The sequence below is a fragment of the Falco peregrinus genome, chromosome Z (genome assembly GCF_023634155.1).
Source record: "Falco peregrinus isolate bFalPer1 chromosome Z, bFalPer1.pri, whole genome shotgun sequence".
In the NCBI taxonomy this organism is placed as follows: Eukaryota; Metazoa; Chordata; class Aves; order Falconiformes; family Falconidae; genus Falco; species Falco peregrinus.
In genome coordinates, this window is record NC_073739.1 from 22,290,249 (window position 1) to 22,316,282 (window position 26,034).

The 26,034-nt window shown below is 40.1% G+C and overlaps 1 protein-coding gene across 1 annotated transcript; it reads left to right on the top strand.

Moving 5' to 3' along the window:
* Nucleotides 1–1,813: 1,813 nt before the first annotated feature.
* Nucleotides 1,814–21,745, top strand: FEM1C (fem-1 homolog C). The gene is made up of 3 exons (XM_055790908.1): nt 1,814–1,949; nt 2,552–3,281; nt 15,556–21,745. Exons 2-3 carry the CDS (start codon nt 2,738–2,740, stop codon nt 16,863–16,865), a joined length of 1,854 nt encoding a protein of 617 aa, XP_055646883.1. The 5' UTR covers nt 1,814–1,949; nt 2,552–2,737; the 3' UTR covers nt 16,866–21,745.
* Nucleotides 21,746–26,034: the final 4,289 nt, after the last annotated feature.

Genomic DNA, 26,034 nt, shown 5'->3' on the forward strand with positions numbered 1-26,034 from the left:
TACTGAAAGTGACCTTTATAAAGTATAAATACAATTAAATAACTGTTGAAGGCATATCTGTATTGAGGTATGAAAGAGAAGGATGGCACTTACAGAAGTCTAACTCCCGTATAATTTTCTGTAAGCTTATTTCTCTGCTTAATTCATTTATGCCTACACCTAGTGACTCTTAAGATAGATTTCTGAAATGTCAAAGCATATCTGCCACAGGGGACAAAGGTTTTTGTTTAAAGAAGAACCCCAGCGGTCTGGCAGGCTGTCCCCAAACTCCCCATCAGTGCAGCTCACAGCTCCGTGCCAGGGCTCATTGTCTGCCATGGCCCAGGCAGGAGGTCTCTGCAGAAGCCATTCCCATTCCCCGCTGGCCTGCCTGCCCACCTTTCCTCCCGTGGGCCCTGCCCCAGGACCTTGGCCTGATTCAGAGCCAGGAGGGTGTGGGGACATGCAGATTTGACATCTGTAGAAGCACTGCTCCATCCACCACTTTACAAGCGACCATGAAGCCCTGCAGTTTGCACATCCACCAGTGCTGCTTGCACTGTGTACCGCCCGCCCGGAAGACTCCAGGGACTGAAGGGGAAAGGTCTGTCAGGTCACCACCTCCGTGTTCCCTCCAGCACAGAACTGTTCCCTACAGTACCTTATTTATATGTGATATGACCTGCACAGCCCAGACACAAATGATTCTATCAACAAGGCCCCGCAACTTCAGAATGATTTTTCTGGCTTGACAACAGCCTCCCTACCAGGATATTATTTTTGATGCTAAGCATGGGCTTTCCTCCATTTTCTTCCCAATTGCTGTTGACTAAAGCTTGTAAAACTCTTCACATAATTCTCCACTTCACTCACGTATCTTGAAAAACTACTCTTCTTAACCCAACTTACTTCTAATTTAGCATTTACACACAGTTACATCTTTTAATCTCTCTCCATAAATTAACCACCAGATCCTAAATAATTTTGATTGCTCTTCTCTGTATCCCTGTCATTTTCATCTTTCTGGCTCTGAGGTCTGCAGACAAACCAGTCAGCAGCCTTTGTACTGCCTTGCTGGCACAGGGACAAAGGGGCAAACAGCAGCCCAGGCTGTGATATATTGCTTCTGTACACAAAATTTCAAATGGAGCTGCTTTGTGTTTTTTCTTTTTTTTCCCTTTCGCCCCCTTTTTTTTTCTTTTCTTTTTTTTTTTTTTTTCCATTTTTTTGCGAGTATGGAGGAGAGGCTGCTAGATTGTATTGCAAATTGATGCCCAAATTACTGCCCTTCAACGCCCATGGGTCTTCTCCAAGTTTGTTTCCGCGTATGGCATCCCTCCTTTCTGTGGCTGGCAGATAACATACTTAATTGGGACAGAAGTTACATTCCCTTGCTCAGGTGCAGCTTTTGCAAGATCTTTTCCCCTTTTCATTATTATAGGAATAAAACAAATGTTACCTGCTAAGCCCATAGCAAGCCACGGCAACGTTGCAAATTTTATGCCAGACAGCGACGCTGCCCAGAGCCCGAGCATCCCCTGCGCTGCAAACAGCAGACATTTCACTCAAAATTTATTACTTCATGAGGCATACGTATATGGCATCTTTTGCCCCGCGGGGCTGAGCTGCCCCCCGGCGTGGGGCAGAGCCCGGCCAGCTCCGGCCCCCCCAGCAAGCCCCGGCCCCGCCGTCGGGGTGCGGCGCGTGGGGCGCCCCGGCGCGCCCCCTAGCGGCCGCCCGCCGTGCTGTCCGCTGCCCTTGAGCGGCGGCGTAGTCCCGCCCCCAGCCCCGCTGCCAGTGGCTGGCGGCCCTCCACGCCCTTTTCTGATTGGTCCCGGCCGCTCCTAGGCGGCTGCGCCTCGCCGCGCTGCAGGCGCCGGGCCGGTGTTGGACGGAGCTCGGCGCGTAGCGGCCGGTGTTTCCCTGTGAGGCTGGATGTGGCGATAGGGGGCCGACAGCGCCCCGGGAAGGTAACCCGCAGACCGGAGGCCCTCTCTGGCCGGCTTCGGGCGGGCGCGGTGGCCGAGGCGGGCCGTGAGGGAGCCGGGAGCGGGTTTGGGGCCCTGAGGGGAGGGAGGGTGGGGGAGGGGGCTCGCTTTGAAGCGGGCCGGCGGCCCTCAGGGCGGGCTGAGGGTGGTCGTGAGGGAAAGGGCAGGGTCGGGCTGCCCTTGCCTCCTGAGACCCGGCCAAAGCCCGGCGGCCGGGGCGTGCGTCGCTCTCCCTGGCTGGCGTTGCCCCGCGGGGTGCGTGTCTGCGGGGCTCCGGGGGGGGAGCGGAGGGCGCGTTCCTTCGGCTGCGCCTCAGAACAGGTCGGGATACGGCTCGTCACGCTGTAAGGGCGAAGAGGGTTTTTCCGCAGCTGCTGTGGATAATATGCTGCTAGGATCAGCCCCCTCCCCTCCAGCAGCTTTCCTGAGGGGGCACCGCGCGGCCCGGGAGGTCCCAAGGACGGCAGCTGGTCGTTGGCGCACCACTGCAGCGAGTTGTTGGGGTGTCGCTGTAGAAAAATACAACTGCGGTTATTTGTTTGAGAAGTAGGAGGGGAAAAAATCCAGAATTATTTCTCTTGCAGATCTGTAACAAGCACAGCTGGTGCTTTCTCAGGACCCTGTTCAGAGTCTTCATGTTGTCCCATCTAGATGAAACTGATCTGAGAAGAAGCTGGGGACATTCTGTTTGGGCTGTGTGTTTCCAGTAAGCTTTTGTCTGTGAAAAAGGCAGGCGTGTATCCTTCAAGAAGCAGAGAGGTACAGACTAAATGGATCTAAAGACAGCAGTGTTCAATGCAGCTCGTGCTGGCAAGCTGCAGCTCCTTTTGAAGTTACTGGCAAGCAAAACAAGAGAAGAGGTAGCCCTACTGATGTCAGAGAAAACCAATGGTGCCACACCACTTCTGATGGCAGCCCGTTATGGTCACCTTGACATGGTTGAATACTTGTTGGACCATTGCTCTGCGTCAATAGAAGTTGGTGGTTCGGTGAATTTTGATGGTGAGACCATTGAGGGGGCTCCACCGTTATGGGCAGCATCAGCAGCTGGCCACTTGAAGGTGGTTCAGTGTCTCTTAGATCATGGTGCATCTGTCAACAATACAACTCTGACAAATTCAACACCGCTTAGAGCTGCCTGTTTTGATGGTCATCTGGAAATAGTAAAGTACCTTGTGGAGCACAAAGCAGACCTGGAAGTATCAAACCGTCATGGGCATACATGCTTGATGATCTCATGTTACAAAGGCCACAAAGACATTGCTCAGTATTTACTTGAAAAAGGAGCTGATGTCAACAGAAAAAGTGTTAAAGGTAAGTTTAATTTTTTTACTTTCCTTGTAAATAGGAGTAAAGTTACTCATTTACCTTTACGAGGCTGACATCCAAAAATAATATTCTAGTTTTTTAAAGTGGATGAGAAAAAAAAAAAGGTGTTTTTTTTTGCAAGGTAAGGATAAAAACTATGTTTTTACTGGGGTTTTTCTCCCAGTGTGTTCCTTTGTTAACGTGGGTTGTATAATTTCATTCTAAATTGATAAATTTTAATCTTAAGCCCCTAATTCTTAAAAAGACTCAGTCATGCGAAGTGTCATATTTAAGAATGTGAAAAAATACACTCGGTAAGAACTCTTCCTTGTAGTAGGCTGGTGTAGCAACATACTCAAATACATATGAGCATATATTCTTGTTTTTCACACAGTTTCTAAATAAACCAAATACACTGTACATAAAACTTGTGTCAATACTAGTACAAGGAAAGACGTATAGAGGAGAAAAACTTTCTACGTTGGAAATAAATAACCACTTTGCTTTTTACTCTCCTCTCCCTCTGAATTGTTGAATGATTTTGGAACTTTTTTCAGTGTTAGTAAACAAAAACATATATTAGGATTAATGAAATGAAGTTACAGGTGACTGTGATATCAACAGAACTGCACAGATCACAAACGTCATCTCTTTGCTCCTGTTTACAATTACCCTGGCGTTATCATTCAAAGTGAAGATTGTTGGTTTTGCTATGACTGTAATTATGTGGACCTTTTTCTTAACAACAGTGTTTTTTATTACATCTTAAACTTGTATGTGGGTGTGATATTTGCCTGAAAAGCATGCCAATTATTGCAGGTTAGGGTTAATTTGTAGTTTAGTGAGCCAGGATTGGTTTTCAGCATCTTATTTTATATATTTTTATATATACACACATATAAAAATATAACTGATCTGCTAATAAACTTCTTGTAGCCTAATACTTCCATTGCGGGTTTCAGGCCAATCACATTTGTAACAGTGTACTTACCTTGCAATTATTTCTGTTAAAGTATACTTTGTATCTAGATTATTGTATGATACTGGTAAATGCCAGATATGAGAGTAATCTTTGGAGAAGCTGTTTAGTTAAATATGCCTTTTTTCAGCAAATCATGCAGATATGTGGGTTTAATGTAAAGAAAGCTGAACTACAGATTTGTCATAGAGGTGGGCAGAGCAAAATAAATCTTCCTTTGTAACGATTTAAGGTTGCTTGTGAATCATCATGGACTTGTGATAGGATAAAAATGTCATTTTTCTAGACAGGGTTCTTGGAATCACAAGCTAAATATAAAGTGTGTATTGCTCCTTAGTTTTAAACCTATCCCTTTATGTGATTGGTATGAACAGAGCAGTGCTGTTAATTCTGTGATGTAACAGGGAAAAAGATACATCTCAGCTTCCCACACTGCCCACATCCCCCCGCCCTCAAGTTTGTGTTGGTGGGGTAGGGTTTACTGGTCCTTAGTGTTCAGTTTACTAGTGCATTAGTATTGTTTGTCTTTGTTTAAATGGCTGACTGGCAGCCATACACTCCTGCGGATTTTCTCAGTATTCTCTGTTTCTCTCTTACCTTAATTCCTTCCTCTCTCTGCTTGCTTTACTTTGTGTGACTCACAACTAGGCACATGAGCAAAGGTTTGTATGGTATAACTGATCCTTACTTAAACTGAATGTAAAAAAATGTTGGATTGCATAAGTTTTAGCTCATTACAACTCAATTTTTGCTTTGATCTGCTATGTTTACAAACATATGTGTACGTAATAGGCATCTATTGGTCAAGTATGTGGAATACATTTTTGTGTGTGGAAATCCCCTCTGATATGACACAAGCATACTTTTTATTTTTGACGTCTTAAAAGCAGCCTGATCTCCCATCAGAGATAGAAAGTACTATAAAACTATATATAAAGTACTATAAACCCTGAAAGTGAAAGCTGTGGAAAGGCTGTGGAAAGGAACTGAACAAAACTGATAGCCCTAAGTATTGCAACAGTATGGGTATTGCAGTGGCTGAGGCTCAATAACTAACCTTCTCAGCTTTGTTTTGCAAGAATGCTTAGCACCTATTAATTTCAAAATTAGTATTTCCAACAGGATTTATTTTACGTTGTCATGTTCCACTTGAAAGTCTCTGTGTATTACTTTCAGTTTCTACTCCTCCCTGCTGTGTACTAAACAGTTGACAATGTGTCTGCCCTTGGAGTAAGGAGATACAGAGAACCTGTGTGCTGTGCTCTGGGGAAGTAGAAGTTGTTGCTATCCTTATGTCTGAAGTCTTTTTAAACAGGCACCTTCCTGGGCCATGTATGCAGAAGCCTATCTGTGGAAAAATTAAAAGCTTTAGCTACTGTAAATGTTGCTGTATTTAAAGTTACAACTCTCCTTATAAGAACAAAACTATGTAACTTCAGTAGCAATGCTGTTGTGGGAGATCACTATAGATTCTTTCCCAGATTTTATCCTTAAAACCAGGGTGAGGGCAAAATTACTTGAATTATTCCTTGTGTTTTTCTACTGGATTTTCATATTGCAAGGTATAACTTAATTGTTTTAAAACCCAGGAAAATCTAGAGCTGGGAAAGATATGAAAAATTTTAAAATATTGACAGTTCCAGGGGAAAATCCAAATATTTTGAGATGAGAAAATAGGTAAGTTCACAGGCATCTAAACGTTGGGTGACAATGGAGGCAGAGTATAAAAGAGCAAGTGAAAACACGTGGTGAAATCCTGCTTCTGAAATACAAGTAGAATCGTGCAACTGTGTTTTGGACTATGGAAATTCAGAATGCGGAGGTTCTTGCAAGACGGTTGTGAAAGTACAAAAATACAGCTGGGAAACGATTCAGATGTTAAAGACTTCAGAGTCTGAGTCAGATTAGGTGCTGCGTCGAGGTAAGGTGTAGTTCTGGCATTGTCTTGCTGGAGAGGGTGACAAAGAAGAAGTGTTTGGTGCTCTACTGTGAAAGATGGCCGATGGTTCTGAATTTAAAGTACAAGCCTTTAGTTGTCTTTGTTTCTACTGTTTTGCTGATCTGAACCTCCACAGTTTCCCCAAACTTTTATGAAGCCCGTAGGGAACAGGTATGTAAACCAAGGATTTTTTTTTAAAGAATGTTTTAGGTTATGACCAGTGTTAGTGAGGGGAAAAACTGATGCCTGAGGTAAGAAGGGTGAGGTTTTTTCTCTCAGAATTGTGGAAAACAGCAAAGATCTCTGTAGAGTTTTGTCTTTTCTGTTTGTTCTTTTTTTCTTTAAGAAAGGCAAAAAGCAGCCAAAGCAATACTTGCAAAGTGAGTTAATGGACCACTGTCTTCCTAATTCAGAGGCTTCTCCAGTATGTTACTCCTAGTTTAAAAAAGTTGCAGATTAAAAATAACAACACTTATTAACTTTCACTGGTATAAGTCTTGAATGGCAAGTTGGGGTATTTTTTTGTTTTGGGTTTTTTTGAATGCCCCCCCCCCCCCCCCCCCCCCCCATTTAAACTTAAAAGACCTTAAAGGGTTTTATACTGCTTTTAAAAGGGGGAGCAGTGTGGATAATGCTAGAGTAGCAGAAGCCTGAGCTTTTTCAGGAAGAGGTAGAACCCTAGAACTAAGTCTGAAGTGAAGCACAGACCTACCCTTATGCTGGGTGAGGAGGATTTCTGTGTGTCAGCTGTATGCAGTTTTCTGTTCTGCTGCATTGCAAAGCCTGCCAGTGATCTGTTAGAGTTCTCCTTCATCACATTCAGAACAGACTGCTGGATTCTTGAATACGGGTTTTCAGTGGTGTGTTTCTGTGCACAGTCTTGGTTTGGCTGCTGTGTGTAGGGAGGGAAGCGCTTCATGTAATTCAAGTGGCAGCAGTCTTTGGGGCCTTCAAATTAGAGATTTGGGCTCTCTTGGGGATATACCTGGGCTGTGTTTGTTGGATTTTATATTTGAAAGAAAATATTTCATGTAATTGCTCCAATAAAATTATATGCATGCAAAATAATTTTAAAGGGATCTTACACATCTGTTCTAACTCCAGACAGGACACTTGTATCTTGCATTTTGAAAATTCGTAATGCGTACTTTGTTAATTTGTGTTACACTTTGTCTTCCTCCACCAGCCTTGCTGCAATAATGGAATTCATTCCCTGCCTTTCTGCAATTAGTGAGTTAAATTATAGATTAAGTACACAGGTGCTGATAGCCAGGGTGGTCTGAACATAATGATACAGGGAGTAAGGACTGTTTTCAAACTTATCTACTTGAAAGGCAGATACTTTTTCTGAACATGACTTGTAAGTATTTCCATTGCTCAGCTGCTTGGTATGTGGTCCTTTTCCCTTCAAGGTGATATTTGTGGTCTTCACTAACTCTGTTCCTCTTCTGTAGTTAGCAGATTCATCTGGTAGCCAAAAGACTAATTTTTCTCCTCCTGAGTATTAGAAAATTTCCTAAGAACTGCTGGACCTTTTAGGTGTTCAAGATCTGCACAGTGATGTCTGGTTGCAAGCCCTGATTCTTTGTTGTTTATGATCCTCCATAGTACTGTGGCAGTTGGAGGGACTTAGGTATTTTGAAAATGCAAATGAAAACTGTGATTCAATATTTTATCGTTCTTAAATTCCACTGACACAGTACTGATTAGAATACCTTTGTAAAATAATGTGGAGGACCAGGCTTGTTGAATTCGCTTCCTCACTTTGGAAACTATAGAGGCATACAGGCCTCAGTCTCTATCGGTACTGTATCAAAGTTATATGTACAGTAATACTATATCAAGGACTCATGCTATTTCAGTATTGTTATTTATCCAGGTACTGGAAAGTGTAACACTCAAACCTGCTGGTAAGGGCCGGGGCGGCGAGGGCGAATCTTTTGCAGAATTGGCAGACTCAGAAGCAGGGGGATTAGAGAGATGCACACTCTTTGCTGTATGTGGTTTACTATATGTTAAAAATCATTAATTTTCTCTTGCAGTAAACATTAAGGAGTCTGACAGGTTTGTTCTCTTCTGAGGTTGTTTGTCTTGTCTGCTTGCCAAGATTCATTTAGAGGGGGAGGGGTATAAAAAACAAAAGTGGAAAGCTCCTCTTTTTTTCCTTCCCACTGCCCCTGCTCTTGCCCTCCTCTCCCCATGCGTTCCCCTCTTTCCTCTCTGTTGTTCTGTGTTTATAAACCCTTACTCCAAAAGTATTCTGTGTTTTTTTTTTTTGGGGGGGGGGGGAGGTGTGTGGTGTGTGTGTGTCTCCTTTTTTTGGTTGGTATTACATGGGCAGTGCACTGCATTTTGTAGATACTTTGTGTATGATGCAATGTGGAAACAACTTCCATAGGAATGCCTGCATAGAATAAGGAAGATACAGTTTAAAGGAATAAATTCTTGAATTTCAGTTAAAAGGGAGCTTATATTGAAATTAAATTATTAACAGCATGCTTCATATTGGTAACTGATAATGCAAGTTTTTGTGAAGTACTTTGAGCAAAAGAGTGATTATTTCTTTATAGTATATGGAAACTAGACTAAAAGTTGTTGCGATTATCAGCTCTTTGCAATTTTTACTTGGTTTCTTCTTAAAGGGAAGACATACCTTTAGGGTTTTTTTTGTTATGCATATGAAATAGGGATGTGTAACATTTTTCTTGTGTACTTTCCATGTTTGTATATATGTAGCTATATCTTCTTTTTTTTTTTAAAAAAAAAAGTAAAACCGGGAAGAATTAATTACTTAGTGCTCTGTTAGGAAAAAAAAAAGTAAATGCTACCTGAACAAATTCACTTTATAAAAGTGATTGATTTAATTTATAAGGCTGCAAAAATATTGTCATGGTTAACTCTGGCTAGCGACTGAGCCTCGTGCAGCTGCTTGCCTCCCCCTACAGTGGGATGGGGGAGAGGACCAGAAGAGTAAAATTGAGAAAAATTAAGGGTTGAGATAAAGGCAGTTTAATAAGTAATGCCAAAGCTGTGCATGCAAGTGAAGCAAAACGGGGAATTCATTCACCACTTCCCATGGGCAGGCAGGTGCTCAGCCATCCCCAGGGAAGCCGGGCTCCATCACGCAGAATGGTTACTTGGGAAGACAAATGCCATCACTCTGGAAGGCCCCCCCTTCCTGCTTCTTCCCCCAGTTTATATACTCAGCATGATGCCCCATGGTGTGGAATATCCCTTTGGGCAGCCCGGGCCAGCTGTCCCGGCTGTGTCCCCTCCCAGCTCCCCGTGCCCCCCCAGCCCTCTCGCTGGCCGGGCCTGAGACACTGAGAAGTCCCTGACTGAGGATAGACACCACCCGGGCGCAGCCAAACCCACCCGTGTGCTGTCAGCATTGCTCGCACAGCACAGCCACAGCACAGCTGCACCCGCTGCCGAGAAGGAAGTTAACTGCACCCCAGCTGGAACCAGGATAAATATATACATGGGGTTACTTTCGCATACAAGTCAGTAATTTAAATTAGTGTGTTTTCTCTTTCTTTTTCTACTACCCAGAAATTTGATCAAGCATTTTGAAAGTGTTAGGAAGTGGATGTACTTAATTGGTTGCAATTCAAATCACTTTCTGTGTCATTGCTTCATTTTCTTTCATACCCATGTCACAAGCTACCAGTCTATTTTAGTAATTATTTGCTTTTGACATAGGAAATCATGGCCTCATTATGAATTTGAATTCCTGACCCCCACTCTAAGCTTTTAGTAGCACTCGATGAGGAATTAGTTCTGTGATGTATGAAGTGTTTGCGTAGTGTTCATGCCATTTTAAAGAAGGACTGTAACAAACGAATAAAACATGACGCTCCTGCATCAACTGAACATACCTTTATCTTTAATTCATTTTTGCAAGTTTTGGAAGGACTGGAGGTGGAATTATTCCATTTCTTTGTTGCTGCTTTTAATTAAAGGAAGTTATTAGGTAACATGAATAGTAAAGTTTTATACAGATGGAACCTATTTGTAAGTATTACTAGCAGTATGGTGTAGTGGTACCTATTTTCTAACAAAGAAGTACTGTGACTACCAAAACACTCCCAGTCCAATTTTGTTTCTGTGCAAGAGCAAGAGCTTTTCATGTTGTTGTAATATTAGCTATCTTCTATATATGATTGAATTACTGCAGATCATTTTAAAATTGAAAATACGTTAGGAAAATTAAATGAAACCTATTTTGAAATAATAATACACACCTTTAAAAAAATATTTGAATTTGACCAACATCTTCCTATGTGTGCCTTGGAAAACTGCTTATCAAGGAGAATGACTTTCAAATTTTACATTTCTAGCCTTTTCCCTTTTTAATATAGTAGTAGATACAATGTTTGTTTTTGTTACAAAAATATGATTAACTACTAAATTGTGTTCAGCCACTGTTTATTCCTGTCACTATAGACAATACAGTGTTTTTCAATTGGATGAATTAATTCACAGAATAATGATTGATTTGCTATACTTCCTTGAACTGTTCAATTCATGGCTAGTATATGGAACATAGTCTTTGAATTAGGTATAATGGCCACTAGCATGTTTTCTTTCAAGTTCTTCCTCAAATTTTAAGACTTGATACTTGCTAGATATAGATGGATGGTAATCTTGTTATTTCTTAAGGCTGGGGTTTATGTTTTCTAAGTTGGCAGCTCTCAACTGTCTTCCCCTGCCCACTTTTCTGGAAACTTGGGCTTTTTTACAATGTATCATTTCCACTGCTGTACCTGTACCATCCAGTCAAACTTAAATAAGGTGCAGCCACTAAAAAATAGCGGTGCTGGCCTTCTTTTATTAGTTTGTGCGTGGCTTAAAATAATTATAATTATTTTAACTCCAAGGGTTACTACAATGTAAATAGCTAAAAAATGCTATTTTGATATGCTTAAACAGCTGTTACTCACAGCTTATGTCAGTAATTGTAATAAGAATAAAAAAAAGTGATTTTTTTTTTTTTAAATCAAGGACATCCAGTTGGACAGAGCAGTGAAATTCCTTGATGCCTTGAGTGTATTTCCACATGTTCTGCATAGCTGCGTTGTAAATTAATGACATACAGATTGTTGGATTGGACCTGAAGTTACCCAGGCCATGGCCAAGTTTAATTTGTGTGGATTTTTTCAGTATTAATGTGTCATAGCATGTATGCCTGGCAATTGATAAAAGAGTGTCAAGAGCAGCATTATATGGCAATGGATCTACAGTGTGTAATATGAATAGCTGCCATTGATTGTATTGTTAAAACCAGCAAGATGTATACTAATAGTTGTGAAGCAATATTAAGAACAGTGGTGTTATTAGTACCTTTTCACGTATTCATCTTTAAGATGCTTTTATGTTACAAGTTTTTAAATATCTTAAAAAAATATTAATTTGAAGGTAGAAAACAGGTGCCAGTTCCAATGTTTCAGAGCTCTGTTGAGAGAAGTGGTGTAAGGACTTGAATGCACCCTGAAATGGCTGTGTTAATTGGTGGCTCAGCCAACACCCCGATGCATCTGGTTTTGTCTTTATCACTGAGTGTGGAAGTGCAGGTGGTGTGAGGAACCTGCCAGTCTTTAGTTCTGAATTGACTGCTGTAGCTGCGTTTTAACTAGGCTTTCTCCAGCATAGTAAGCATTCTTACAGTGTATGTGTGCTGGTGAGTTTGTGTATTTGTCTGCGTTTGACATCTTCCCATTTTAGGAGTTTAAGGGTCTCACACCCCTCAATACTGAAGTATCAACAGTGTTCTGGTCTGCAGTGTGGTAAGGACAAGAGGGGATTACAGCTGATAAACTATGTATGTCAAATTTGCCTCAGTTAATCCACCTAAATTTGGTTGAATCTCCGTTTATGTGCTTGGAGATTTTGTTGCTCGTGCTAAAGACTGTAGTGTGGCCAGACCTATAACTGACTTAACGCTCTCTATGAATGATAAAAATTGCCTAAGGTATCAAAGATTGAAAATCACTTGCCATTGTAAGAACTGGGTTTAGCTTTGTGAATCTTAATCTAACAGACAATTTCAAGTGCCACTTTGTGTTGGAGTGTCCTCTTCAGCTTATTTGTTAGGAAATGATAATAAAATCACTGGCCACTATTCCAAAATGTTTCAGGGAAAGAATATTTTCCAAGTTAAGTTCACTGTCTGTTAATGAAACAATCTGATATTTTCTGTGGGGTTTTGGTTTTTTTTAATGTTTGGAACTTGCACTCAAAATACTGGCTGGGGGGACAGAATATGTTTGTAGCTCTGCTATAATTGCAAAATCATGTTAAACTTGAGTCATAAGCTTTTGAAAATAACTTTTTACGCATCTTTTATATTAATTTGATTAGTGTGTCAGCTAAGTCTTAGTATCTGCTGAGTCTGGATTGAGACTCAGTCTGTCCTGAATAACTGCCATTCCTCTTTAGCGCTGTTCTTGTGGTTGCTGGAATTGAAAGCAACAAAGAGGCCTTGAAATGTGCTGTGAGCTCTTCAGTTTGAGAGAACAAACAAGTTTGAGGAAGAAGCAGCAGACCAATTTACATGTGAAGTTTTGAGAAGTGAAAGATACGAAGAGAAACAGCTAACAGAGGCTGTTTGGGATACTAGTGGGGAACCTAAGGCAAAATACCCAGTGTCCGTTAAAAAATTTTCATCCAAACAGACCTCGAGTCTCTATATACCACTTCTTCTGCATACCAAAACTTGCAAAAGCATTGGATGAACATTTTGTTGGCTTGATGGCTTGTCAACAGAAGATAAAAGCAAGCTACTGCATGATAATCTGCTAATTCAAAACACCGAATAGAGGTCTACATTGTAGATCTGAGGTGTCTGGTTTTGCTGGCAACAAGTGGGTATTGAATTTAGAGGACAGTCATTATGGCTTGACCAGATATTTCTGAATGTTACTTTTGTGTTTTTTCTTCAACTTTAACCTCTTACTGTGTCTTGTTAGAAGGAAGATGTGTGATATGAAGTCACAAATGTAAAAGCTAGATGATATGAAAATTATTTGTAGGGAACTACATTAGGGTCTTATAATTGAAATGAAAATGGAACAAATTTTCTATTCCTGAACTGCATTTAATAAGTATGAATCTTTTTCCTTATAGACATGTGCATATGATAAATTCAAAAGCAAAACATTCAAAGTTAGTACATGTGTATATATATATTTAAGACAGTGTAAACAATGCATTCTCAACAGAAAGAATATAAAAGCAGAAAGACTTTACCTCCATTTTAGTTTTAATTTGTTTCTATACAGTGTTCAGCTTTTAAGACAGATCTTGGTCATGCTTTTGGTTTGAGTTTGATTAGCTAAGTACTGTAGTATAAAGAGTGAATTGCATTTTCTAGAGATCAGAGCCTGGAAAAAAATCAGAGTGTGTGAATATAAATAGAAACTGTTTAGATCAGTAAATTATATAAATACATGCTTAACCCAAACATGAGCTGAAGGTTTCAAGACTACTGCTGGCTCCTTACCCACTGTAGTTCTGTTAAAAACTAGTAATACAACAGCAAAGCACACTGTTAATTGCTGTCTTGTTGGCAATAAGAAAAAAGCCTAAAAAATTGCAAATTAGAGAAGTTTTCTGAAACTTCTCAAATTCTAGAAACCAAATCTGATGACTATGACTGGGCAGAGAACACTTAGAAAAGGAGGTCTCATTTGTGAATGTGGAAACTTGCTGAAGTGCAACAGAAGCTGATGATCTCATGGGCAGTTAGCTGGAATTTGCAGCTGTAAAGATGTAAGAAATCTTAGAGCCAGAATTTTTACGTGAGCATTCTGTTAATAATTTACATATTCATTTAGTGGGAGGCTGAAAAGTTACTATGCTTGAATCTGTAGTATGTATAATATAAAGAACAAGGTAGTTATAAACTGTGTCATTTTAAAAGCAGTCAACAACATAAGCGACTATGTTGGGAGGCAACCAGAAGCATTTGTCTCCTTCTCCAGAGAAGTACTTATGTTTGAAGTTAAGCAAAATTTTCACCTAGTTGAAGCCTAATAGTTAAATATTTAGCTGTTGTGTCCAGTGCTTGCTGTCTAATTTTTTGTGAATAGGGTTTTCAAACAGGTGGCACTAGTGCTTACTAGAAATTTCCTTACATGGTGTTAGAACTAGAATGCCTTTAAATAAAAGACTGTGAATTCTCATGCTAATGAGAAATAATGTGAATGTAAATGATAAGACGCTTAAGATAGATGGCTGTGTGTTGTTTGTCGGAAGTTATGTTTTTCTTCTTGGCTTTGGGAATCCTAACTGGAGGAGCAGAGGGATTACTGAGCAACTTCAGGATGAAGACCTAAGAAAACATTAAGATATCCACCTTCCTCAGAATATACTGGCAGTCTCAAAAGGCCCCAGCTGAGATGAAGGGCCTGTTGTGATGATTTTATTTTCCATTGTGTTGGGAATAACTGTGTTCCACAGTTAATTGCTTCAAAACACATATGTCACCTGTTTGACACATGGAGAGAGGAAGAGATACAGTGTAGAGGCAAACAAAGCCAATGTTGAGTTGGCCCAGCTTTAATTTTTGTACAGGTCTCATTACTTTTTAGTCGCTGGCGGAGATTGAGAGAAAGGGATATTTGACAAGGGAAGAAGGAAAAAGTGAAACAACATGGAGATAGCAAGCTTAAGTTTCTGTTTGCTACTTGAAAGCAAATAGAAAATCCCTTACAGAATAGAGTAGTTCCGTTGGAAGGTACCTACAATGATCATCTAGTCAAACTGTCTGATCGCTTTACAGCTGACCAGAAATTAAAGCATGTTATCCAGGGCATTGTCCAAATGACTCTTAAACACTGACAGGCTTGGGGGCATCAACCACCTCTCTAGGAAGCCAGGTCTGGAGTTTGACCACCCTCTTAGTAAAGAAATGCTTCCTAATGTACAGTCTAAACCTCCCCTGGCACAGCTCCACAAGTAGTTCCCTGTTTAGCCAGGCTGGTCTTCTGCTGTTTGCTTGACTTTTAACATAATGGAATTGCCTGCTCCTGCACTTATATGTAGTGGAGAATTCAATTTTAATTCTGATCTTTTTTAATAATGAGACAAAAAGGGTCCTTTAAACCTGTTTAATTCCTTCAGGCAATAATATCAAGCAGTTTTGTTTGTATAACTGCCTGGCAGCCTTGATATTCAATCAGATCTTTAATGTTTTACTTGGCCTTTCATAGTCTCTAGATGTCAAAACAGCTATTTTTTTAACTATTAATGTTTAGCTTTTTTAAAAAGTATTTTAAACTGATTTTTCTTAACTATTACTGTAGTGGGGTTTGGACTACAGTTCAACTATGATTCGCATAATGGTGTTTCTTCTTTTACAGGAAACACTGCGTTACATGACTGTGCGGAATCTGGAAGTTTGGAGATCATGAAGATGCTTCTCAAGTACTGTGCTAAAATGGAAAAGGATGGTTATGGAATGACTCCCCTTATGTCAGCTAGTGTGACAGGCCACACAAATATTGTGGACTTTCTGACACAGCATGTACAAACCAGTAAGGCTGAACGCATAAATGCTCTGGAGCTTCTAGGAGCAACGTTCGTGGACAAGAAGAGAGATCTGCTTGGCGCTTTGAAGTACTGGAAGCGAGCTATGGAAATGAGATACAGTGACAGGACTAATATCCTGAGCAAACCTGTGCCACAAACACTAATTATGGCATACGATTATGCTAAAGAGGTAAACAGCTCACAAGAGCTAGAAAATCTCATTGCAGACCCTGATGAAATGAGAATGCAAGCACTATTAATTAGAGAACGTATTCTTGGTCCTTCTCACCCAGATACATCCTATTATATTAGATACAGAGGTGCTGTCTATGCAGACTCTGGAAACTTCAAGCGTTGCATCAATTTATGGAAATATGCTTTGGACATGCAGCAGAACAATCTTGATCCACTGAGCCCTATGACAGCCAGCAGTTTACTGTCATTTGCTGAACTTTTCTCCTTCATGCTACAAGATAGGGCAAAAGGCCTGCTAGGCACTACTGTCACATTTGATGATCTCATGGGTATACTGTGCAAAAGTGTGCTTGAAATAGAACGGGCCATGAAACAAACCCAGTGTCCCCCTGATCCGATACAGCTGAACAAAGCCCTTTCCATCATTTTGCATTTAATTTGCTTGTTGGAGAAAGTACCTTGCAGCTCAGAACAGGAGCATTTTAAGAAACAGACTATTTACAAGTTTCTTAAGCTTCAGCCCAGAGGGAAGAATAACTTCAGTCCACTTCACCTTGCTGTTGATAATAACACTACATGTGTGGGTCGCTACCCAGTTTGTAAATTCCCCTCTCTACAAGTTACTGCTATCCTGGTAGAATGTGGTGCTGATGTGAATGTCAGAGACTCAGATAACAACAGTCCGTTACACATTGCTGCGCTGAACAACCATCCAGACATCATGAATCTTCTTATCAAGTCAGGTTCACACTTTGATGCCACAAACTTGCATAAACAAACTGCTAGTGATTTGCTGGATGAGAAGGAAATAGCAAAAAATTTAATCCAGCCCATAAATCATACTACATTGCAGTGTCTTGCTGCTCGTGTAATAGTGAATCATAATATATACTATGCAGGGCACATCCCTGAGAAACTAGAGAACTTTGTTTTGCTCCATAGGTGATAGTATGGAGTCCCAGAGTACTGATTTTGAAACACGACTTGGTGAAGATATTTTCCTTGAGCACTGTTGTGATACACCAGCGTTCCCTTAGCTTGCTCCATCGTGCTGTCATTGGCTAAAGTATTGTTAGCATCAGATCTGCAGAGTTGGTTACCCAGTATTTAATATGAACATGCCATATAATATATTTTGTGGATTATTTAGTTATGTAATGCCATATCTAGACTCTTTAAAATTGTCTGCCAAAGGCTTGTCTATTCTGGTTTTACTTGCCTGTTGGGTGTTTGGAACTGGGTTGAATATCTTCCACTGATGTCTTTTTGCTATAACTGTTATGTGGATTTTATACAGTTGAAGGGTCATCTTTTGGTTTTGCTTGAGCATTTCTACTCTTCCTGTATTCTTTTTCTATGGACTCATTGCTAAATCGTACAAGTTGTATGGACTTGTTAACATTTGCAACTACCATAAGTGCTTTTATCTTCTCTATAGTGCATAGAGAAACATGACTGTTGTGTGTGAGCATATTTCTATGCAGCACTTGGCCAATTTCAACTTAAATGCCAATTTTGTTTTGCAGTTTGTTTGGAGCTCTCTTGAGAATGCTGTCTTCATAGCATGATTAATTTTGGAGTTTACTTACCAGCTCTCCAAACTTGGGTTTGACTTTTTTGACTGCTGTAACTGAGGTTGCTTTCCTTTTGATCTTTGGAAACTTGTGCTAAATTTGGGAGAAGAAAAATCTTGCTTTTTCTCATTGTAGTCCACTTAAAGTTTAAATCTGAAAATTGTTTTACTGCATTGTGCAGTTAGGGAAGAGTCCTCATTGTGTATGACTGACACCTTCCCCTTTGCACTGATGTCTTGTTTGTGCTGGTTATGTGACTAGATGTGAAGTTTGCTCAGAGTTTAACCTTGAACTTAATGATACACTTTAAAGAGAAATAAATCAAATGTATGCTGTAGTTTAAAATTTACAAATCAACTTTAGCTGCAAAAGAAAATAAAGCATGTCGATGGCATGATGCTTATCAGTCCAGATCTAGACATCATCAAATATAGTAAGTGGCTGTTTGCCAGGGTATTGGAAGTTCTCTAGCAGTGTCCTTTTTTCTTCATTTTATGTATCTTTTTAAATACTTGCATGGACTTTATATCTCTACTATGCCGTCAGCTGTACTTAACAAGAAAGCAGAAGTTCTGTTGTGTATGTAGCTCCTAATTAAAGTACCTATTTTTATAATATTTGCACAACAGCTTAGCTTTTACAACAGAAAGGGCTCTTTTGAATTGATAAGAAATCTAAACAATGTTAAATCTGAGTGTGAATCAGGTATTTAATATAATTCAGCACTTTACTGTTGATTAATAGTAGAATTTATTGTGGCACATTAGACCTGCAAATGTCTTAAATTTAAATTAGTTTCTGTTGGATAGGTAAGTTAGCTTGCAGGTTTAGTTGTCAAGCCTATTGAATGTCGGTGGGCTTGATATTTTATTTCAGTGGTGGGCAGTTAAGTGTGCCTGTGGGGTTCTTGCTCCAGAAACTCAACAAGTTGATTTAGGCCTTTGGCAGTGATAGACATATTTAGAAGCCAAATTGATTAAAGGTAAATTGAGGTGAGTCTTTTTTAATATTTTTATTTCTTAAGTTGATGTCAGAATTCTTTTGTTGTTTGTAAATTACATTGAGGAAGAATGTGTCTTAGGAGCATATAAGAATAGTTCTTCCTTGCTTTTGGGCTTTTGGTATTCCTGTTAGTGTACAGCATGGTGCCTACCAGCTTAGCCATTACTGGGGAAAAATATGGGGATGCTTTTAAACAAAGATATGTTGAAAGCAGTGCTGTTTGTGTATTGCCACTTTCAGAGTCTGTATTTTGAAGCAACCTTCATCTGTTTGTCCCATGCCATGTCTACACGGTATGAAATTATGAGAATCATAGAATCTCATAGGCTGAAAAAGACCTTTAAGATCATAGAGTCCAACCGTTAACCTAGCACTGCCAAGTCCACGACTAAACTATGTCCCTAAGTGCAATACCTCCAGGGATGGTGACTCAACCATGTCCCTCAGCAGCCTGTTGGAGTGCTTGACAACCCTTTCAGTGAAGAAATTTGTTATGATATGCGATCTAAATCTCCCCTGGCATGACTTGAGGCCATTTCCTCTTGTCCTAGCACTTCTTATGTAGAAGAGACTGACACCCATGTTGCTACAGCCTCCTTTCAGGTAGTTGTAGGGTGTGATAAGGTCTCCCCTCAGCCTGCTCTCCAGGCTAAACAACCCCACTTCCCTCAGCCGCTCCTCATCAGACTTGTGCTCCAGACCCTTCACCAGCCCCACTACCCTTCTCTGGACACGCTCCAGCACCTCAAAGTCTTTCTTGTAGCGAGGGGCTCAAACCTGAACACAGTACTCCAGGTGTGGCCTTACCAGTGCAGAGTACAGGGGTATGATCACTGCCGTAGTCCTGGCTGCACCGTTTCTGTCTGGTACAAGCCAGGGTGCTAGCTGCTCTCACAAATACATAGGAGTAAATTTCTATTAAATTGGCTGAATTTCTCTGATTTGTAATGATTAAAACACATGATACCCAAGTTGTCATTTGTGTGAACATCTAAGTTGATTTTTGATTTTTTTTATTTTTTAATACTTTTCTACTATTCTGTAAGTAGGGATAATCAACAAATCACTAGAAATGATCCACATTATTCTTCAAGTCATTAATTCTTTTTCTATAGGTCACAGAGAAAGGGGTTTTTAGAGTTTGAGTTTTATACTCTGGAATCTCTACTCTTTAGTGGTTTTAAGTTTCTGTCTTTCTAACTGTCAAAAACCAAAATGTTTAAAATTAGTTGGATATTATTAGTCTGCAAAAATTGTTAATTGTTAGCAAATTTTTAAATGGAAAACATTCCCAGAAGAGGAAGCGTATCACTATTAAGTATATGTAAACCTAGTGAAAATTGCTACAAGGCAGGCTTATTCTGTTAGCTGCTCTTTAAAAACAAACTAATTTAATAGGATGCACTGATTTATTGTATGTAGTTCTGTCTAAATATCAACCAATGTGCATCAGTCCTAAAGACTGTCACCTCTGTGCAGAATTTAATTTTTCATGGTGATAAGGCTATCTGCTGAACTGTTGCCTTGCTGGATACTTGGGCTCAGGTGTCCAGGCAGATGAGTTCATGCATTTAATATCACTTCCATTTAGCCCTGTGTGTTTACATTACTCTGCTTAATTTCTCTTAATTTAAAACAATTCGGTAGAGAGCCTGTGCTGGGTACTGTGTTAGGCGTAAGTTGGATTTGTTGATTGGAAGAGAGGGTTGGGGCAGCAGTTCTTGAGATGCATGTGCCACTAAGGCCAGTGCAGTTGGGTAGTAAGTTTTGCCCCCTCAGCCCCTGACTGAAATCAGTTTTGTCTCCACACCAATTTTGTCTTAACTTCAGTATAGATACCAAATTTCTGGACCAGAAATCTGTTCCATTCTTACTGTGGTTACTCTTCAGAGGTGGGTATATGTTTTATTTTAGTGGAACATGGTGATGATACACGCAGTAGTGTTGCTAGCTGGACTCAGACTGTGGTAAGGATGAGGAACTAAAGAACATTCAAAACACATTTTATTTTTATCATATTTTTAATGCATTCTTTTTCTGTTCTTTTTTCTTCCTGTTTGGGCTTTTTTTTTCTGAGGATATACACTGCTTCTGCTGCATGCTGATCAGAGCTACTGATGCAGAAGAATGCTACAGAAAAAAAATTATGCCCTGAAGGGATGAAACAGGCTTTAAAATTGATTAAACAGTTCCTAGGTATTGCTCTCTAGAGACAAAGACACTGATACTTCCTCACTTGTTGAGACCTCTGAAGCTGTATTTTTGGGGATAAATACTTAAAGCAGTTTTTCTGCTATTCATCTTGCATTTCAACTTAAATACTTCAACCAGGAAGATGAAAGGTATTCTCATTAAAAAAAAAAAAAAAAAAGCTTTTCTTACCAAATTCTAAAATTTTATTCCTATTTTTGTATAGCTTATGCTCGTAACAAGATTCCAGCTGTTTGTGGTGTCTCTGTTCTGTTTAAGTGCCGTGTGAAGACATTTTCTGAAATGCAAGGCAACAGTGTGGTTAGTTTACCTTTATACACATTACAACAGTCCCTGGATGAGAAGTTACTTAGTGTATTTCCGAAGTCCCCAAAGAGCTCTGTTTTAATGATTGTTTTGCAACTGGTTAAAATTAACCTCTTCCATTTGTACAAAACACTACCTTAAAAAAGGAATAGAGTGCTATAGCAAAATCCTTACAGGAGGGTTTATGAAAAGATAATAACCTTGTGAGGAAAAAAATGTATCCTCGGTTTGTATCAACTGCAAGGTGACAAAGGCAGGATGACTGCTCTTGAAATAGCTTCTTGCTTTGAAATAGAGTGGAATGCCTGTTATACTTTAAAATGTTGACAAATATAAGTAGGCTAAACACTAATTTCTATCTTCTGTGAGTACAGTGAAGTCAACTGGCATTTAATGTTTCAAAGTAATTTTGGGGAAATTGATAGGAGATATACTAAACTGCTCATATCTCTTGGCTTTAAGTGTGAAAGTAACTGTTCAGCCCTCAGTGAGGGCAGAATGAAAAGCTATTGTTAGTTTGATTTTAACTAACGTGTTTGTGTTCCATTCTGTCACAAATAATTCCTATGCAGGGCTAGCTCCATGTATGGAAATATTGCAGTTTCTTTTTTACGTGACGTGATTTAGCTTTAACAGTAATGTAAAAAAGGAAAAATAAGCATATTTCTCTGCTTTTACTCTCTCTCTCTAGGCTCCAGATGCAGATTACATTAAAAATATGTTTTGGAGAACACCTGTCTGAGTCTATGTATCTGTTTCCTTTAGGGTTACTGCAATACTCATTGGTAAGCCGCTCTTTCTTTGAGTTTAAATAGTTAAATGTGAATGCTGCAGCTTTAGATTTCAGTCTTCATATCATTAAGGATCCTTTACCTGAAACAAAATGTCACGTTTTATCCTCTTTCTTTCTATGAAATGGTGGTCCAAACAAGCCTTTAAATTCTGGTAGTGGGTAACAGTAAAGAAAAGGCTTGAACTGGATAATACAGGAGACATTTTCCCATTTCTAGAAAATGCAGTTAGTCATGCTATTAACTCTGTGAAGACGTTGTGGTCTTAGTTTATAGCATAAAAGTAGTTAGAAAGACCTCGTAAGAAGTAAGGAAGTTGCACAAATTAATTTTCTCCTTAAAACTTTTGAAGTCTCTTCCCTATTGCATGGATAGTTAGAACAGAGGAATAGAACATTCCAGGGATGAGAAGATCCTCATTAAAGGCAGCTAGAGAATGGAAGACTTTGAATAACATTGACATTGTAATTTCAAAGGATCTTTATAGTTAGGCACAGTAGTCACAATCCTATACTTAAAAGGCAGCATATGCTTCAGAGAGCTGAAATTTTAGATGTAGGCCTAATCAGTTACAAACAGCATCTGGTTCTAGATGAGAAAAACTGATCCAGAGCGTTCACAATAAGATAATTTTCACACAGATGGCTTTAATGAATTGAATATAGGTCTCTTAATTAGGAAAAGGAAGAACTGAAAAGGATCCTCTACATCATTATCCATCCCTCTGCAGTTGCAGATGATGAAAGATGTTTTCGTCTGGAAGTGTCTGCTGGTTACCTAAGCTGTATACCCATGCAACAATACTTCTTGGTGGTAGCAAATGCTGGTTGTCAAGTGAAGACCAAAACTCACCATACAAAGTAGTGCAGAAAGAGGGCAAAAGAGGCCAAGTGTATGGTATGTATGGCAAAGGCAGTGTATTTGTTTGTTTCCCACATAATATTCAGAGGGCATATGTATACCATCTGCAGTGAAAAGCGGAAAGTCCTTCCCCCTCCCACCAAATCAAAGCCTTATCTTGCAGTTGATCTCCAGCATTCTGAAAAACTGAGAATAAACTTTCTCCTCTGTAACTCAGAAGTTACAGACAATGATGTTGAATTATGCTCAAAGGTGGAAAAAGAATTGCTTTCTGATCCCTACAAGTGCCTGTCAGAAGCCGGTGGGCGTGAGGCTATGATGTAAATGACAATCATGTCTCCCATCGTGTTGTAAAATGCAGGTTCCAATCTGAAGTTCAAAGGGTTGCTTCTATCGCATCTCCTGAAGATTTGTTAAGTGATAAGTTCCTTGCCAAATTTCTCTTCAGAAGACTATTTGGAACGCTAGCCCTTCAATAATAAGGAACTTAATTCCCGTTTGATACTTATTTTTTCATAGTTTTGTATGTTTGGATCTTTTCGTAGTTTCAGCACTTGTTTGTCCTTTAGACAGTTACCCTCTTGCAGCCCTCATGTGGTTATGCTAAACCAACCAACCAAAGAAAGCCCAAGAACTAAGGACGGGCAAAGAACAGAGAACAATCCAGAGTCAAGTAAGCTGACCTAATGGTTCAGTTCTTCCTTTTCCCCTCCCTTGCTTGTATGTTACCAAAAAAAAAAAAAAAGGATTCACGGATTCACTAAACATTTTTTCCTGCTGAACCTGACATTTAACTTGCCAGTTCTTTCCTTGTTACAGTGGAACAGGTTTTTTTTCACAGTAATCTTACAGTCAGTTGTTTTTAGATACAATTTTATTGTCCAAATCTTAATTTTTGTAGATGCCACTTGCATCTAACGCACAGCATTATCCTAACTGGAATGTGAGGTAAAATGTTCAGTGGATGAGCCAGACTTGGTTTATTTATTATTTCTGTCCCATAGCCTCAGAATAGTAAACTTGCTTTTTCTCCATTTGTTTCTTTTTTGCATCTGTGGCTACCAGGCTCACACTATACTTCTATTCGCTAGCCTGTGAGACAGGGTCCTCCTAAGCTATCTGTCCTCCTACCCTGTTTTTCTGGCTTTGCTGCTTGAAAGAAATACATCACCTTCTTTATCATGCTTTTTTTCCCCCTCCGGCACTAAGTGAGAATTCCAGGGAGCTGCAAAAAAACCTAACCCAAAACCAAACAAAAAACCCAAACAACCACACACACACCAAAAAACCCAAACCAAAATACAGGGCCTACTGTAACATAACAATGTTCTCTGTGAGGGAGATGCCCAGTGAGTAGCCAAATGATGAGTACACACATCTTTCCTTGCCACCTTGTGTTAACCTTAGAGCCAAACAGTGGATAGTGCTGTGACAAGGCTGGCCCATGCAGTGGCACCCACTCCAGTGTTGTAGCTTAGGTCAGGAGTGTGCTTTTGAAGTGAGTCTCCCAGTTGTCCTCACTTTGCCTGTTTGGGTTCATGTCACAGAGTTGTCTTAGTCCCCGACCTGAATTCCTTTTGAATGGAAGTGGGCTGAAAGATGTGCTCCAAAAGCTCACCTGACAGGCTCTGACCACTAATGGGTGTTCAGTTCATGGGAGCAGACTGTAAGTTGTTCTGAAATAACGCCTCTTTCCTCTTCTGTTCCCTTCACCCTCCAAAGTGTCACAGACTTTTGATCCTTGGCACCAACTCCTCCATGCTACAGATCTGCTCCTTACTGATACCAGTGTAGCCATAGTTTTATGTTTCTCTTCCTATGTTAAACAGAAGTTGACACATACGCTCTTGGATTTGGTTTTTTTTCGCTTGCTTTTAAGTGGTTACTGCCTATCCAATGTAACATCCCACAATCCATGTTATGCTTTGAGCTGGAAAATTAAAATGAGATAATGTATTTGATTGCTAAGGTGGATCTACCACATCATTAGCTGTTGGAAAATGAGTCAGCTGTGCTGTACGTGTCGATGATACTTCCTTCTGACAGCATGACTGACCTTAGTACAAAGTGCTGTTGATGTGGTGTAAAGTATTTGCTGCGTTATATAAATGCAGAAACTAAGTCACAGACTCAGTGACCTCTTGAAATGACCATAGGAAGTTTGTGCTGTAGCCAGGAATATGGTTCAGGTCATCTGGTTCCAGGGACTTTTAATCTTCTGACTCTTTGTTCCAGGTATGGTTTGACGTTAGTAATTGCATACATGAAGAGTCTGCTCTAAAAAAACAAACAAAAAAAACCCCACCAGGAACGTCTTAGGGAAATTAGGCTGAAGTCATTGCGCAGTCTTACAGTGTCTATCCCTCTTTTCCCTCAGTAATTTTTGAACATGTTGGGCCAGTTCAATAAATTGAACAGAAATAGAGCAGCCTATGCATGTCTGTATCTTCCTTGAGAGCAGCAGACTGGGCAGAAGGTAGGCTCCCTACTAACAGTTTGGTACAGTGTGAGCTTTACTCTTATCAGACTTGAAAGAATCCACACAGAGATTAAAATACTTAGACTACGGAAAAGGCTTTGATCACAGCCTGGACCTCACTAGAGAGCAGTAGATCCAGTCACTGGCCAGGACATTACATCATATATCATACAATTCCTTCACCTGCTTATCAAGGTGGTGGCATCTGACCAAAGGATTGTTCTGGTTTGTACAGTCTAATCTCCCTCATTACTTACTCAATGTCCTGAGTTGTAGTTAGCTGTAGTCACACAGACTGTAAATGAAAATTGACTAAGCAGCACAAAATAAGACCATCTTTGTCTGCATACTGACTATTGCACTACCTTAAATTAATTTAGCATACATGCCAAAATTGTTTACAGTTAATTTTTTGAGAAGTTACGATTGCCTACTAAGAGGGTCGAGGGAAACAGTGACTCCCAATTCAGCAATAAGGGTTCTGACCTTGTTTGCATCCTAGTTTCTTTTGACCTCAGTGTGTGTTACAAGCAAGACCAGACTGTATAACCACCCTCTCACAAAATGAAGCATTTCAGTCCTCCAAGATGGAAACTGGTGTATTAAAAAGCTTAAAGTGATGTGAAATGAATCCTGGAAAAGGAAACATGCATCTGATGGAAAACAGTTCTGTGGGAAAAGGGGTCTGGCACTTCTGAAAAATCTGTCTGGTAAGGTCTGCTCTCTCCTGAGTCCCCAGCAGGAGTTTTCCTGAGATCCCCACCTCTGTCCCTGCCTGAGGTTAATTTTCCAGCTCTCTCTGGTTGTCTTTGTGCATCGCTGTTTCTCCAGCTGTGACACCTTTCCCTCATGCCCCACTGAACACAGCCATGCACCCTGCCTGGCCCCAGC